The following is an 18,384-nucleotide window of genomic DNA, read 5'->3' as shown; positions in this document are numbered from 1 at the left end:
GGACCCTTTGTGCTGGTTGGGAGTAGGGGCCTGCGGACCCCGTGCCTGCGTGCTGGAGGAGGATGCCGGCAGGGCTGTGCAGGTGCGGGTGGTTCCCTGCGGCCGTGGGAGTGGCGCGTGATGGAACTGTTTGCCAGACATTTGTGACTGAGTGTGGCCGTGAGAACGTGTGTGTAAGCGGATTTTGTGGGTGTGCTTTTCCTTTTACGTTTCAGTATGAATGTGGGTGCGAACGTGCGTGATTGTGGGATCGTGAGTGAATGATAAACTCGGTGGATGAAAGGTAGAGCACGGTTGTGTGTGTAGGTTTGTGCGACTGTTTGTATCAGTGCCTCATTTCTTTGGTTATGGTAATTGAAAATGTGTTTTTATGTGAGATATCGATAGCCCCAACACTTGGTATTTATTTACGTTAAATTTTATTTTTGTGTATTAGCCTCGTTGTTTGCGTACCAACTTCATGCTCCTTGCCCCCGACTCCCCGCCCCAAATCGCAAAATACAGAAAAGGTCATGGAAAACAACGTTCGTAATTCTGCCAGCCACCGTCAAAATTTACTTCTCATCTTTTCACTCCTCTGTGAATACATTCATGCATTGCTATATTATTATATATGTCCATAATAGCTAAGAAATTGGTATCACACTACACATACAGTTCTGTAACCTGCCTTTGTCATTTAACAATACACAATATCTTCCCATTTAAACATTTACAAATGTATGTCGTCATTTTAAAGTTTTTCATGCTCTACAGTTTAATACATTTACCCCTGTTGATGGGTAATTTGTTTTTTTCAGTTTCTTGCCATTATGAACAATGTGTTTATCACAACTAGTTGTCATATGTTATAATGCACTTACTAATTTGGGGGAGGAGGTGGAGGGGTAGGCTTCTAGAAGGGGAACTGATAGGTCAAAATGTATGTGGTTATTAAAGGCTCCTTAAAGCTATCCAATTATTCTCCTGTAAGGTTCCAATAATTTACAGTATTATTGGCATAGTATAAGATTGCTGTATTCATACACCCTTGATAACAATGGTTATCCACTATTAGTAATCTTTGCTAACCTCATAGATGTAAAATTTCATTAATTTGCAGTTTGGTTACATTTTATTTTTATTTATTTATTTTTTTAATTTTTTTTAACATTTATTTATTTTTGAGAGACAGAGATAGACAGAGCACAGCAGAGGAGGGGCAGAGAGAGAGGGAGACACAGAATCTGAAACAGGCTCCAGGCTCTGAGCTGTCAGCACAGAGCCCGACGCGGGGCTTGAACTCACGGACCGCGAGATCATGACCTGAGCCGAAGTCGGCCTCTTAACCGACTGAGCCACCCAGGCGCCCCTGGTTACATTTTAAAAATCTTTGTGAAATAGGTGTTTTCTAAAATATTTTTCTGAAGCAGTATTCTCTTTTCAAATTTATTTTCTAGATTCTTCAGGTACTAATTCATTTATCCATCAGCACTCCCTTTATTGAATGCTGTCTATGTGAAAGGAATAATTCTAGATACTTGGGATATAGCACTGAACAAAAGAGAAACTCTCTGCTGTCATGGTACTTACATTGTCGTGGACCAGATAATAAGGTAAGTGAGTTAAGTATAACATACATTCAGTAGTGAAAAATATTAAGAGAAAAAGTAAAACAGAAGGGTATATACGGTGAGAGAAGGGAATTCAAGTTTTAGATGGTGTGGCTAGGGAAGGCATCCTGAAAAGGTAATAAAGATATGATGGAAGTGGAGCACCGGGGTGTCTTAGTCAGGTAAGCATCCAACTCAGTTTCGGCTACTCTCATGGTTCATGGTTTCGAGCCCCAAGTCAGGCTCCATGCTGGCATTGCAGAACCTGCTTGGCATCCTGTCTTTCCCTCTCTCTGCCCTTCCCCTGCTCATGTGTGCGCTCTCTCTCTCTCAAAATAAATGTAAAAAACAAAAGATATGAAGGAAGTAAAGGAGCTATTTATGCATGTAATTGAGGGAAGGTTATTCCAGGCAGAGTGAACAACAGTTATAAAAGTCCTGAGGTGGGAACCTGCTTGTTAACAGCAGAGAGGCTGGTATGGCTGAAATAGAGCAAATGAGATGGAGACTAGTGGGAAATGAGAGAAAAAAGGTAAGTGGAGGGAAGAAGGGTAGATCAAGTTCATAACATGGGCCATATTATGATTTGGCTTTTACTGTGAATGAGGTGGGAAGCTGTTGGAGAGTTTTGATCATGGGAGTGACATTATCTTGCCTACAATGTAAGAGTATCACTTTGGCTGCTCTGATGAGGAACTATACGAAGAAGGATGGGGGTGGGGGGACAAGGGTAGAAGAGACCATTTAGGAAACCTTTACAATAATCTAGGGAAAAGATGTCCGTGACCTGGAACAGAGTAGTAAAAATGGTGAGAAGTAGTCATGTATTGGATATAATTTAAAGATAGAGCTGATGGGGTTTGCTGAAGGAACTGATGTGGAGTATAATTGTGACAAGAGGACACAGTATTTTTCAATCTGGCACACTTGAAGAACAGAGTTATCATTAACTGAGAAAGGAAAGAAAGTAGGAAAAACTGACTTGGGGCAAAGGGAGATAGTGAGATTTCAGTTTGGAATATAGTATATGAAGCATGAGATGCCCATTGGACATTCAAGTAGAGATATTAAGTTGGCAGTGGGATATACAAGTCTGAAGTTCAAAAGAAGAATCTGAGGGGTGCTGGGTGGCTCAGTGGTTAGGTTAGCACGGAGTCTGCTTGGGATTTCTCTCTGTCTCTCTCTGCCCCACTGCCGCTCTCATGCATATCTGTGTGCTCACACGTGCACACTCTCTCTCAAAAAATAAATAAACATTTTTTTAAAAAAATTATGTGAGATCTAGGCTAGAGACATAAATTTGGGAATTATCAATATGTAGATATTTAAAGTGAATAGACTGAATGAGATCACTTAAAGGGTAGGATAGATAGAAAAAGGTAGAGGTAAAGGACTTATATCTGGGTCACTCCAACAAAGCCTGGGAAATGAGAAGGAACAAGCAAAAAGGACTGGAAGGGACTAGCTAGAATGGTTGGAGGGAAGCTAAGTGAGTTTGATACCCTGGAAACCAAAGGAAAAATGTGTGTTAACAAGAACTGTGTCAGTGCTGCTGATAGGCCAAGTGAAAAGACGACTGAGAAAGGAATGTTGACTTTAGCAACATGAAAGTCATTGGTGACCCTGAAGAGGAGTTTCAGTGGAGTATGGGGCTAAAGAGAGAAATAGAGAAAAAAGTTTGGAGATACCTGTTATAGATAATTCTTTAAGTTTTTCTTTAAATGGAAGAGGAGTGAAATAGAGGGGTAGATGGAGTTGGATTTAACCAGAGTGTTGGTTTCATGAACTAATTAGGAGTAATGTGAGGCAAGGGTGTCTAAGTTGGCAGGAATTAATTATATTGATTGACTGAATTTTAGGCCAGGTAAGTAGAAGAGTGAGGATAGGAAGGAGGTGAGGGACAGTGAAAAATTGGTAGAATGAACGAAGTTCCTGATGGGGTTGAAGGACTGTTGGGTTGAAATATTAGAGGAAGTAAGGTAGAGAGATGGGATATTTTTCCTTTACTTGTCAAATGTTTTCAAAATAGAACAATCCCTCTTTTTACCACTGTATCAGTTTAAGAAAACATGGAAGATTACCAGCTATATTTCAGTAGGGGTTACAAAATGATATTTGGTATAAATGGTGTTTGAGTTCTGCATTCCTTCTTCATTTACTGGCTGGAATATTGTAAAGAAAAAAATTTCCCTCATCAACCCTTTGGTTACCTTGAAGAAGGTTTTTATAGGAAAAGCAGAATACACTGATTCTTTCCCTTTATAGGTTTTCAGGCTATTGAATTGGTTCCTTAGCATTTCCCAATGAGTTGTTATTTTTACTGTTATGTACTCATAGATTTTAGCATATTTGATGTAATTCAAACCATTGTGCTTATTTTCTCTGTTAAGCTCAAATTTTCCCATCTTTGGTTGTCTTTTCAAGATGTCTTTTAAGTTTTTTTTTGTTTTTTTTTTTTTTTTTTTAACACATCTCTGGAAGTCTTTGATAGTGTCCTACATTTCTGGTATGAAGGTTATTCCAAGATCATTTTGGATATTTCCTGCCTTAGGCATGGAATCAGGCATTTTTTTTATGGTGCTCTGGTTCCTTTTATTAGGAAATGATATTTTGAGACCACCGTTACAGTGCTTATTGTTATTGGCAGGGTCATTGTTTCTAGAGTTTTTTTTTTTTCCTTTTTGGTGGACAGAGCTAGGAAATACACTCTTTTATTTTTTAATAGCTTGATAATATTTTATCCATTTAAAGTGTACAATTCAATGTTTGGTTTTTTTTACTATATTCACAGGTATACCCATCATCATAATGTAATTTTAGAACATTTTTGCCCCTCCTAAAAGAAATACATATTAGCAATCAGTCTCCTATTCCCCTTCTTCATCCCAGTGTAATCAACCATAATCAGCTTTCTGTCTCTATAAATTTGCCTTTTCCAGACATTTGGTATAAATGAAATCATACAACATATCATCTTTTGTGACTGGCTTCTTTCAGTTGGCATGTTTTCAGTGTTCATTAATGTTGTAGCAGGAAGTATATTCTTAACAGAATGGACTTCATGAGTTCATATTGCTATTTCCAATTTTAAAAATTCAGAATTACCCACTTTTTACTTTGGTTTTATTAATGTATCTTCTGTTTGCTCATTTATTCATCCATGTTTGTATTTCTGTGGTGTTAGTTATTTCTCTTCTCTCATTTGTGATTTTATTTATTTGGGTCCTGTCTCTTTTTTTCTTGATAAGTCTGGCTGGAGGTTTATAATTTTACAGTTTTTTTCAAACAACCAGCTCCCAGTTTTATTGATCTGTTCTGTTGTCTGGTTTTTATTTTTGTTTTTAACTTTAGTTAACATACAGTGCAATATTGGTTTCAGGAGTAGAGTTTCTATATCATTTATTTATGCTGTAATTTTATTATTTCCTTCTTTCTGCTGGCTTTAGGCTTCATTTGTTTTCCTAGCTCCTTTAGGTGATTGGGTTGTTTATTTTAGAGTTTTCTAGCTTCTTAAGATAGGCTTGTATAGCTATACATTTTCCTCTTAGGACTGCTTTTTGTTGTATTCCATAGGTTTTGAACTGCCATGTTTTCATTTTCATTTGTTTCCTTGTATTTTTTTCTTTATTTCTTCTTTGATTTCCCATGTTGACCCGTTCATTGTTTAGTAGCATGTTGTTTAACCTCCCTGCATTTGTGGTTTTTCTTGTGACCCATTTCTGGTTTCATAGCATTGTGGTCAGATAAGGTAAAGAGGTCTTGTTTATATTATATTTGTGCCTCTATTACCTTGTTTCTCTCTACTCCTATTAGTAACTTTAAAAATTTTTTTAGTTTTTTTGGGTTCTATTCCATTTTTTAATATGAGTAAATATGCTTGATATGTGTATATTCATATCATCCCTCTTAGATAAATTTTAGGGTTATTTTTAATCTCACTTTTCTCAGATCATCTTAAATAAATTTGAAGATTGACTTGACAAGTTGAATGAAAAGTGTTTTTTGAAAGGCTACTGGAATTATGTTAATTTTATAGATAATATTGGGAAAGGTGTCATCATTACCATGCTCACTTCTATTTTAAAGCATGATATTTATTTAAGCCCACTTTTAATGAACATCAGTAAATCGAATAAATGGCTCTTACACAGCTTTTGTTTGCATTATTCTTAGTACCTTAGTGTTTTTCTTGCTTTTGTGATTGTGAATAGGTTAGTTACAATACCACAGAGATCTCCTACTGTGTTTAATTCACCTCTCTCCTGATTAAGCATTTACTTGTTTGTATCCTTTGACTGTCTTCCAGAGTTACTATCAGGCTGATCCTGACAGGTTTTGCTAGTTTTTTCAGTTTCTGAACAGACATGGACCCCTAGAATTTCCTACTCTTATATTTTTGCTGATGTCACTCCTATTCCTTTGCTTTTAACCTATCTGATGTTTATATTTAACATGTGTTTCTTGTAGGCACATATAGTTGGGTCTTGGTGTTTTTACCCACTGGTAACAACCTGTTTTTCCATTTTTGTATTTTGACCATTTATACTTCATATTATTTATTTATATATTTATTTGTTTATTTATTTATTTTTAATTTTTTTTTAACGTTTTTATTTGTTGTGAGACACAGAGACACAGAGCATTAGCAGGGGAGGGTAGAGAGAGGGGGAGGCATAGAATCTGAAGTAGGCTCCAGGCTCTGAGCTGTCAGCACAGAGCCCGACACAGGGCTCAAACTCACAAACTGTGAGATCATGACCTGAGCCAAAGTCGGTCGCTTAACTAGCTGAGCCACCCAGGCGCCCCCATATGATTATTTATATAGTTGAATTAATATCAGTCATCTTTGTAACTCTTTTCTGTTTGTTCCATTTGCTGTTTCTTTTTTTCCCTTCTGGACTTCTGTCTTTCACTGAGCATGTTTCCATTTTGTCCACTCTTTTACTGTATCATTTATCCTTGTGAAAAGAAAATTGGTATTACTCTAGAGTTTATATATATTTTTATCATTCTTTTTTGTTTAATTTTTTAATGTTCATTTACTTTTGAGAGAGAGACAGAGCACAAGCAAGGGAGGGGCAGAGAGAGAGAGACAGACAGACAGACAGACACAGAATCCGAAGCAGGCTCTAGGCTCCGACCTGTCAGCATGGGGTCCGATGCAGGGCTCGAACTCAGGAACTGTGAGATCATGACCTGAGCTGAAGTTGGACACCTAACCAACTGAGCCACCCAGGTGCCCCTACAATATATATTTTTACCTAAAATGAGTTCACTCTCAAAAAATGCTATAGTGCTTCAGATAAAGTGCAGGGAGCTTTATAACAGTACAGTTGACCCTTGAACAATATGGAAGTTAGGTGTGTCAAACACTGTGAAGTTCAAAGTCCACCTATAACTTTTAACTCCCCCAAAACTTAATTACTAATAGCCTGCTATTAACTGGAAGCCTTACTGATAATGTAAACTATTGATTAACATGTATTTTTTTTAAGTTATATGTATCATATACTGTATTCTTACAGGAAATTAAGCTAGAGAAAAGTTACTAAAATCATGAGGAAGAGAAAATACATTTACAGTATTATACTGTATTTTTTAAACTTTTTTGTTGTTTTGTTTATTTTTGAGAGACAGAGATAGACAGAGCACAGCAGAGGAGGGGCAGAGAGAGAGGGAGACACAGAATGTGACGCAGGTTCCAGGCTCTGAGCTGTCAGCACAGAGCACGACGCGGGGCTCTAACTCATGGACCGCGAGATCATGACCTGAGCTGAAGTCGGATGCTTAACCAACTGGGCCACCCAGGCGCCCCAGTATTGTACTATATTTATTTTTAAAAATCCCCGTATAAGTAGACCCAAATAGTTCAAACCTGTGATGTTCAAGGGTCAACTGTATTCCGAAGTCCTCCCTCTCATTCTTGTGACATTCCTGTCATTCATTTTACTTGTGCATGTGCTATAAAATCACCTAATACATATAATCACCTAATATAATTATTTCTTTAAATAAACATTTCTCTTTTAGAAAAATTAAGAATGAAAGAGCCAGAAGATTTTGTTTTAACTTCATTATCCCTTCTCTGATACGCTACTTTTCTTTATGTAGGTCCAAGTTTCTGACCTATATCATTTTTCTTCTGCCTGAAGAACTTCTAACATTTTTTGCAAGGCAGGTCTACTGGTGATAAAGTTCAGTTTCTGTTCATTTGAGAAAGTCTTTATTTCTCCACTTTTTTTTAAAGTTTTAATTTAAATTCCAGTTAGTTGACATACAGTGTAATATTAGTTTCCTTTGCTTTTGAAGGATAATTTCCCAGGTTAGAGAATTCTATGTTGGTAGGATTTTCTTTTAATACTTTAAATATTTTACTCCACTGTCTTTTTGTTTGTATGGTTTCTGATGAGAATTCTGTTGTAATTCTTATTCTTGTCGTGTTATACATAAGGTGTTTTCTTTTTTACTGCCTTCTTTGAAATTCTTTTCTTTTTTGATTTTCCATGAGTATGATATCCTTATGTATGGATTTTTGCTGTTTAGCCAGCTTGGTGATTTTTGAACATCCTGAATATCGGAGTAAAGTAGATCCAGATAATATCCAATGGGATATTATTCAGCCATAAGAAAGAATAAAATCTTGCCATTTGTGACAATATGGATGGACCTCGAGGGCATTATGCTAAGTGAAATAAGCCAGACAGAGAAAGACAAGTACTGTATGATTGCATTTATATGTGAAATCTAAAAAAAATTAAAAATGCCTCCCCTCCCCAAAATACCAAGGTCATAGGTAAAGAAAACAGATTGGGGGTTGCCAGAAGCAGGGGTAGGGTAGGGGATAAGACAAATAGGTGAAGGTGGTCAAAAGGTACAAACTTCTAGTTACAAGTCCTGGGATGTAATGTATAGCATAATGACTATAGTTTGCAATACTCTACTGCATATGTGACAGTTGCTAAGGGAATAGATCTTAAAAGTTTTTATCACAAGAAAAAAATTGTAACTATGTAAGATGATGTATATTAATTAGACTTATTTTGATGATCCTTTCACAGTGTACCCAAATATCAAATCGTTATATTGTACACCTGAAACCAATATAATGTTATATGTCAATTATACCTCAGTAAACAAAAAAACTTTCTAAAAAGGAAACTATACACCCAAATAATTCACAAGTGAAATAGCAAACATCTAAGGAGGAAACTGTAACAATTCTATATAAACTCTCCCAGAAAGTAGAAGAAGCAGAACACTTTCCAACTCATTTTATGAGACCAGCCTTACCCTGATATCAAAACCAGACAAAGACATGACAAGAAAACCACAGACCAGAATTTTTCACGGACTTAGATACAAAAATCCTTAACATTGAATTGAAAAATTGAATCTAGCAATATAAAAAGGATAATATAACATGACTAAATGGATTCATGTTGGGAATACAAAATGAATTTTAAGTTCATTATTTGAAAATCAGTGACTGTACTTCACCAAAAGAGAGTAAAGAAGAACCATATGATTATCTCAATAGATGCAGAAAAAGCATGACAAAATTCAACATTTATTCATGAAAAAATAATTCTCAGCAAATTAGGAGCAGAAGGGAATGTTCTTTACTAAAGGTCATCTAAAAAACCTGAATACTGGAGTTTGCATTATACTTAGTGGTGAGATAATGCTTTACCTCTAAGATTAGCAACAAAGTGAAGATGTCCTCTATCACCACCGTTATTTACCCTTGTATTGCAAATCCTAGCCAGTGCAATAAAGCAAGAGAAAAACAAAGACATATAAATCGGAAAGGAAGAAATACGGCTGTTTCTATTTGCAGGCAACGTGATTATCTAGATAGAAAACCCCAAGGGGCGCCTGGGTGGCTCAGTCGGTTAAGTGTCGGACTTCAGCTTAGGTCATGATCTTGCGGTTCATGAGTTGGAGCCCTGCATTGGGCTCTGTGCTGACAGCTCAGAGTCTGGAGCCGGCTTCGGATTCTGTGTCTCCCTCTCTGCCCCTCCCCCGCTCATGCTCTGTCTCTGTCTCTCTCTCAAAAAAATAAACATAAAAAAAAAAGATATGTATTTACATAGTTTGAAACTAAAAAATTAAAAAAAGAAAAAAGAAAACCCCAAAGAATCTACAGAAAAGCTCCTAGGTCTCTTCAATGAATGTAGCATGGTTGCAAGATACATAATCAGTATATGAAGTCAAATCATTTTTACATTCCAGCAATGAACAGTTGGAATTTGAAATAAAAAATTTAGTAACACTCCCCAAAATAAGATACTTAAAAATAAATCTCACAGAATATGTGTAGACACTGTATGCTGAAAACGAAAAAAAAAAAATACTGTGATGAAAGAAATAAAAAAAATAAGTGCAGAAATATACTACATTCGTGGATCGGAAGACTCATGTTTTCATGTCTCTTTGATCTGTAGGTTAAATGCAATCCCAATCAAATTCCTAGCAATCTTTTTTATAGATATCAATGAGGATGGAAGTAGAACCCAAAATGCAAGGCAGAATGAGACAAATATATTTACCTGTACTGTAATATAAATGTGGCATAACTTCATTGAAGGTGATGGGGAAGAAATCCTCTTTAAATAAGAGCTCTCATTTCTTTTCATCATTTGTAAGTCCTTAACAATATATAAAGTCGTTTTTGTTGAACCATCCTTCCAGTTCACATACTGCTATTAGAAATTCTACAATGAAATTCATCATAAGGTGCCTCAAAGAAATTTTGGAGTTTTCTCTCCACTTTCCGTTTCTTGCCTGTACTTGAGAAATTTGATGATTCAGAGAAAGAAGAAAGACAGTAGGAGGGAGTCCTGATTGGGGTCTTCTGTCTGGCTAGTTGACGACTTCAGTTCACCTTAAGCAAATGCCCTTAATATGATAATTCCTCTTTTAACCTATGCCCACATAGACCCACGTCCACTACGAGAGCCAGAACTGTCTGGACAACAGAATGTGCTGGTATGCACCCTCAGGCCAAAGGGGCTGTGTGCAAGAGATATGTGCAGGGGGGAAAATATATATATATATATATCACAAATTTTTCCATAACCCTTCTCCTCTTAGCCAATATTTTGTCACATTGTAACTCATAGCTGCAGGGGATGCTGGGAAAGTGAGTAACTGGCAAAGGGAAGTAGGATTACCCTCATTGACCTGGATCAATCATGATTCATCCTTGGGAGAAGGTATATTGGCATGTGAAAAAATTAAGGTTTCTTTTTCAAGGAATAAGATGAGGGCAATGGCTATTGTTAGTAACATTATCTGCCACATGTGGCCTTTCGGAGTATGCTGGTTCTCTATGCTTAGCGAAGTATCAAATTTTCTTTCCAGAATTTTGTACTGTTGGTGCTGGGAAACTACTGAGATACCATCTTATTCTGTCCTCTCTTTTTTTTTTGTTTGTTTATTTTGAGAGAGCACGTGCATGAGCGGCGGAGGGGCAGAGAGAGGAGAGAGAGAACCCTAAGCAGGCTCTGTGCTGTGAGTGCAGAGCTTGACGCAGGGCTTGAATTCTTAAACCGTGAGATCATGACGTGAGCTGAAATCAAGAATTGGCCACTCGACTGACTGAGCCACCCAGGCACCCTAATATGAATTTTATTTAAAAAAATGAAATAGTGCTACTAGACTTGAAATAAAAAGAAGGAAAACTACTGTTTTTTTTTTCCCATCCCTAATTCCTATTGCCAGAAAAAAACACTTTCACCTTTTTTTAAACCTCTTTCAGCTCTTGTGTGATTTCTTATATATATATTTTTTACTATGGCAAAAAAGAAATTCTCTTACCACCACCAATCTCCAATAAATATCACACAGACACACAAACTTCTCCTTACTCCTTCCTTGAAAGGATATAATTATATTACCATTTTGTTTAAATTCTCATTTAGTTGGTAATGTCTCAATACATTAAAATACCTTAGCTGTTTTGTCAGTTTTCTGATTTTCTTGGTTATGTGTGTTCATGAAGCTGTGTGTCTTCCTGCTTCCTGTGAACTATTTATTTTCTGATACAGAGCTATTGACAGATTCATGGGACATCCCCCACATGTGAAATCGTATTCTTATCCACCTTATGCCTAAGCTATACATGATCTTACCAGTCATCCTTATACCTCTCAGCACCTCTGGTGTGAATATTCTTGGCCTTTCTGATGGATCCAAGAATCATTTTGCTACAGGATGACCTTTAATCCACCTTGTGGGTACAGGTTTCTGAAACCACAAAGCACACCTGGTCTAATGGCTTTTCTTCTCTTTCCCAGCTCTGCCTTTTTAAGCCCTGTCCATTACCAGACAGAAGAGGAAATGACTGAGTCCCAGGTAAATTTTAAATAGTATATTCTCTCCTTTATTCTACAGTGTAGTTTAAGGGGATTACAGTAATCCATACAGTAAATTGGAAAATCTTATATACATAAGCATTTTCAGAGGAAACAGAGTTGGAAGTTTAAGACCAGGAAAGAGTGAAAATGGTAATACCAACATTCATTCAGAGAGATTAAAGTTGGGCTTCAACTTTCAATTTCATTATTATTACCAAACCAGAGCAGAAATTCATTACATACTTTGCATTGTAAATAAGAATTAAAATGAACATTTCTTAGAAGTATGTTTGTCATTGGCACCTATTGTTGTAGGTCAGTGAATATATTATAGTGTGACCTCTTGTAGTTGAAAAACCCAGCTATTTTGATGGTCTGTTTTGATGAAGGAGAAAACAAAGAATGTACGTTAAAATAGCCAGCAATGGAAAGAATGGAAATGAAGAGTATCAGGAAAAATGATAAATTATCTCTTTCATGCAAAGGGAGACCACACAACAATAAAAAAATGGCAGATACTGGTTAGTCACAACAATATAGGTAAATTCACAAACCAAAGATATGGTTCCATTTATATGAAGTTTAAAAGCTGGGAAAACTAATCCCTTGTGATAGAAATCAGAATAGTAGGTACCCCTACGATATTTACTGGGAGGGGATATGAGAGAATCTTCTGGAGTGCTGAAAATGTTCTTATTTTGACCTAAGTACACAAATATATAAATGTATGAAAATGTATCAGGTTATGCACTTAAGATTAGTATATATGCCATTTGTTCTATATGTATCATACATAATAGTAAAGAAGAATACTAGAATATCCTAAGAAATAGACAAGATGTGTGTCTTTCAAATGACCCTACATAATTATATTTTTCAATGGGTATTTGCTATAGATTGGGCCACAGTCTAATAATTTCTTGTAAATTCTTATAATTTTAGTCCACTGAAATGTGAACAGAGAGTATTTTTTATTTGGCTACTTATATATCTCCAGCCCCTAGAACATTCTATGCCTGGTATACATAGTTTTTGTGAGTATTTATGGTTTTAGTGAATTGAATCCATGTTTCCTTGTTTCTTCTTCATTTTACTCTTAGAATAAGTGATGTTTGCCTCCTCTTCAAGGATAATTCCTTTTCCTCAAAACTTCATCTTTTTCTTTATACTTCCTTTGGAATCTTTCTCTTTCAGGTTTATCCTGCACTCTTAGCTGTTAAACATATCTCACTTCACTGCCTTTTCACCCTCAGCTCAAAGCTTTCCTATACTGACATGTACCTTTCTTTGATGGTGTGTCCCTATCTCGCAGTTTCTCTGTATATCTAGTTTTTTCCTGAAACTCAGTTAATTTTCAGTGAACACACTGTGTAACCTGCATAAGCAGTAGATCAAGAAATAGATCTAACAAACCATGAGATTCCTTCTGCACATTTCCAAGGCATTACTCCCACCCCAGGGTAACCACTATTCAACTACTGTCACCATAGATGATTTCTATTATTCATCTATATACTTTGTGTCTGATTTCTTTTGCCTAATACTATGTTTGTCAGGTTCATGTTGAATTATTGCATGTAGTTGTAGTTCAGTTAATTTCAGATTGCTGTATATTATTCAGTTATGTAAATAAACCATAATTTTATTTATCCATTCTGTTATTGATTGCCATTTAGGTAGTTCTTATTTCAGGACAATTACAAATACTATTGCTATGAATTGTCTTATAGATGTCTTTTGTTGCATATATGTACACATTCTTTTGTATATAAACCAAAACTAGAATTGCTAAGTTATAGACCATATATATATATGTCACCTTTTATTGATACTGACAAACAGTTTTCCAAAGTGGTTGTCCAGGGGTCCTGGGTGGCTCAGTTGGTTAGGTCTCTGACTCTTGATTTTGGCTCAGGTCACGATCCTCAGGGTTTAGGAGTTCAAGCTCCACATTTGGCTCTGTGCTGATAGTAGAGAGCCTGCTTGGGATTCTCTTTCTCCCTCCTCTCTCTCTCTCTCTCTCTGCCCCTCTCCCACTCACACGTGCACATGCTGTCCCTCTCTCTCTCAAAATAAATAAACTCTAAAAAAATAAAATGATGAGTGCAATAGCTAATAAAGATAAATGGCTTAGGACTGCTTCTTTATCAAATAACCTGCAGCAAAATTACTATAAAGAACACTGAAAATAAGAAGATACATATCCATAGGAAACTTTCATTGATCTGTCTTAGCTCATGCTAGATAAACTAGACCAAGAAAAGAATGTATTTACCAATAATAATTTGATAGAGTTGGGGCACCTGGGTGGCTCAGTCATTTGAGCATCTGACTTTGACTCAAGTCATGATCTCACAGTTCGTGGGTTCAAGCCCCAGACTGGGCTCTGTGCTGACAGCGCAGAGCCTGCTTCAGGTTCTTGCTCTCCCTCTTTCTCTGCTGTCCCCACCCCACGTGCACATACTCTGTCTCTAAAAAATAAAAAGTTTTTAAAAAATGGTAAAAAAAATTTGATTGAGCTACTAGATTAAGATAGTTTATAGCCTGGAAACAGTTACTATCCCTTATTTGGATATGTAGTAACCTGAAAACTGACCATGTATTAGGCCTGAATAAAATTTAATAAATTTCAAACATAGAAACTATACATGTGATAGTTCTACAATACAATTAAATATGAAGTAAATAATAAAAGATTCAAAAAGAAAAACATTCACATAGAAATTTTTAAACTAAGATAAGCAACTCAAATCAACAGAGACATAAAACTTTATGTTACAGAACATCTTAAAAAATAAAACAATGCATGGGGCACCTGGATAGTTCAGTCCGTTGAGCATCCGACTTCGGCTCAGGTCAAGATCTCACCACTTGGGAGTTGGAGCCCCGCATCGAGTTCTGTGCTGACAGCTCAGAGCCTGCTTCAGATTCTATGTCTCGGGCTCTCTCTGCCCCTATCCTGCTCGTGCGTGTGCATGTGCGTGCGTTTTCTCTTTTTCTCTCAAAAATAAAACATTAAAAAAAATTTTAATAAGTAAAGCATTGCACAGGCTGAAAACAATATGTTAATAAACAAAAGAATGAAAGAACAAAATACACAGTTCTGGTAATTAGAAACAAAATAAGAAAATAAAGGAATTGGTAAGAATAAAATACAAGTCAGTTAGAAAAACACAAAATAGTATAACTAATAAAGAGCTGCTTCTTCCTCTGTCTCTCTCTTTTCTTCCTTTCTTTATTATTTGAAAATCTATGGGGCGGCTCAGTTAGTTGAGTGTCCAGCTCTTGATTTCAGTTCAGGTCATTATCCCAGAGTCATGGGATTGAGCCCCACTCAGGCTCTGCACTGAGTAGGGAGCCTGCTTAAGATTCTCTCTCCCTCTGCCCCTGTAGCCCGCTCACGCACGCTGTCTCTCTCTTAAAAAAGAATCTAGGAAGAGGGAGGGAGAAGTAGAATAAATGGCCACATACCCAGCTCCCCAAATTAGCATATTTTAGTATTTTGTCCTTTTGGCCTCAAGATTTTTTTCAACAGAATAATTAGAATATTACAGATACTTTGTCCCCAGATGCACTCTCATGAATGTTACCTATATCCGTAGAGTTCATGGGTTTTTTTGTTTTTTTAATTTTTTTTTTTAACGTTTATTTATTTTTGAGACAGAGCATGAACGGGGGAGGGTCAGAGAGAGAGAAAGACACAGAATCCTAAACAAGCTCCAGGCTCTGAGCCGTCAGCACAGAGCCCAACGTGGGGCTCGAACCCACGGACCGCGAGATCATGACCTGAGCTGAAGTCGGACACTTAACCGACTGAGCCACCCAGGCGCCCCCATAGAGTTCATGGTTTTATATTCTTATCACACAGATTTGTATATGTGAACACCACATATGTTGCTCTGTGTTTGAGATTTTTAAATAACTGAGAACATAATGGGCTTACAGTTCTGCAGTTCCTTTTTTTTCACTCCACATTGTGTTTTCAGACCTATTCATGTTAATATATGTATCTCTGACTTTTATGTCCTTTTCCATTGTTTTGATTTCCTTATGTCACTCCCACTCTATCTTAATTACCATATATTATAAATCTTGATCTGATAATGCAAATGAGTCCTCCATCTTTGTTCTTCTTCGGCATCGCCTTAGCTACTTGTAGCTATTTATATTTTTCATATAAACTTTAGAATTACTCAGTTTCCATAATTAAAACTACTGAGGTATTGACATTGAATTGAATTAAGCTTACAAATATGTCCATTAATTTCTTTTATGTATTTAGGTGCTCCTGTATTGGGAGCATAGATACTTAAATTGTTATATCCTCCCATTGGACTTATCCCTTTGTCACTATGTAGTACCCTTGCTGCATTTGTCTTAAGCCAAGCCAGTTGCAGTGACCTGCCTTGCTTGTTGTGGGCACAGTGGGCAGGGTTTGCTCCCTGATTTGTTGAGAGGCCTGGCTGCCACCAGCATGGGCTTGTTGGTGAGTGGGGCCAGCTTTTAGCCTGTCGACCTACAATTAGCCTCTCTACAGCTGCAGGTGCACTCAAGGGCAGGTTTGCTCCCTGAACAAAGGGCTAAGAGACTCTGCTGCAGAACCTGATGTGCACTGGTATGTGGGGGCAGGCGTCCATTGGAGTGGCACCAGTCTGTTCAGAGCTGCCTGCGAGGATGGGGAAATAGGAGCTGCTTTGGAGGGATGCCTTCTGAGGTAGATGAGTTGGATGGAGAAGGTCAGTAGGGGAACATTGTGTTGGGGCACCAGCGCTAGCAGGTAGATGGAGAATGTTAGTGTTGGCTTTTGCAAGCCTCTGGCTTATCTAGGTTGGGAAAGGGGAAGAGAAATGGCTCCCACCGGCACTTTTGTTCCTGTCCCTCAAGCACTTCCTAAGATTAGTCAGTAATCTTCTTCACATATACCCAAGGTGCTTTTTAGACTGCTGTTTCTGTGCTTTCTCTCAGACCAACTTATTTAGTATGCTGCCTCTTTAAGGGCAGTTTCCTGTTGCCCTCCAGCTTTCCCAGAGTTAATCCCACTGATTTTTAAAGATCCCGGAGTTAAGCCTTCCTGGTTTTCAACACAGGCCTTACTAGGCCTCATGTTCGCAGTGCAGGTCTCCAGTGCCTGGTGTGTCTGGTGTGGTGTCTGATCCTAACGCTTCTCTGTGCTTATGACGTCCCTCCATTTTGCGGTTAGTCACACCAGGGGTTTGGTTCTCAACCACATCTCCACCTCTCTTATCCTTTTGAAAGTGGCCCTCTCTCTATGTGATTAGCTGTGGAAGGCTTGTTCTACCAGTCTCTACCAGTCTTCAGATTGCTTCCGGTTAGTTGCATAAATGTATGTAGCTGTTACCTCAGTGTGTCTGTGTGACAAAGTGGTGAGCTCAGGATCATCTTACTCTGCCATCTTTCCTCCTTCCTCCCAAATTACCTTTGAAATTATTCATTTCCTCGAAATTTTTCATTGAGATTGTTTCTGTATTTATTTTTAATTCTGTATGTTTTTAAACATCATTAAACGTGTTTCCGTCATTAAACTTGTTAAACATTTGCTGCCTGTATTATTTATGCTTAAAATATCAACTTTTAAATATAGAGATTTATGTATATAAGTTCTGGACTTCTAATTTTAAGACATTTATATTTTCACATTTACTAAATTTTTTCTTAAATATTTTTTAATTTTAATAATTTTTTTTGAGTTCTCTCACTCTTGAGCAGTTAGAATTTTCTTGCCAAATCTGTGGTGTTGGTTTTTAAACTTTATTTACTAGTTTATTGATCCATCTTCCTGAGGAGAAATCTGAGACTGAGGCAGTGTTAGCAAGAATTCATCTTATATGCTCCTGTCCTTCAGTGTGATTAGTGAAGTTACTAGGACCAGCTTTCTACATTTTGTTTTCTCTTCAACCCTACTTCTTAACCAGGTGCTTTGTTCAAGCTTAGTTTGGTCTTTATCCCAATTAAGGGGAATTCCCAACAACTCCCTGAATTTTAGGGTCTTAAAAATTTGACAGTTTTCTTTCTTTCTGCAGCTTTATTGAGCTATAATTTACATATAATACTGTGTTGTTTTAAATTACAATGATGGGTCAAATGGCTGGCTCAATTTATAGAGCATGTGACTCTTGACCTCAGGGTCACGAGTTCAGTCCCCACACTGGGCACAGGGATTCCTTAAAAAATAAAGTATACAAAAGTGTCGATTTGATATATTTGTATATTACAAAATTATTACCACCACAGGATCAGCTAACATCTCCATTCCGTCACATAATTATTTCTTTTTTGTGTTGAGAACATTAAGACCTACTCTCTTAGCAACTTCCAAGTATATAATATAGTATTCTTAACTATAATCACCTTGCTGCACATTAGATTTCTAGAAATTGTTTTATAATTAGAAGTTTGTACCCATTAACCAACAT

The 18,384-nt window shown here is 37.0% G+C and overlaps 1 protein-coding gene across 1 annotated transcript in view; it reads left to right on the top strand.

The window, feature by feature from the left end:
* The window catches only part of LOC122208715 (zinc finger protein 569), a 33,593-nt gene that overhangs the window by 124 nt on the left and 15,085 nt on the right, over positions 1–18,384 (top strand). The window contains exons 2-3 of the mRNA XM_042920080.1: positions 1,440–1,595; positions 11,891–11,948. Coding sequence (XP_042776014.1) covers positions 11,934–11,948 — 15 coding nt within the window. The 5' untranslated portion in view covers positions 1,440–1,595; positions 11,891–11,933. The remainder of the gene's footprint in view (positions 1–1,439; positions 1,596–11,890; positions 11,949–18,384) is intronic.

Source organism: Panthera leo, chromosome E2, assembly GCF_018350215.1.
Source record: "Panthera leo isolate Ple1 chromosome E2, P.leo_Ple1_pat1.1, whole genome shotgun sequence".
Classification (NCBI taxonomy): Eukaryota; Metazoa; Chordata; class Mammalia; order Carnivora; family Felidae; genus Panthera; species Panthera leo.
Note: the sequence above shows the minus strand (reverse complement) of the source record. Positions and strands in the feature narration are given on the sequence as shown.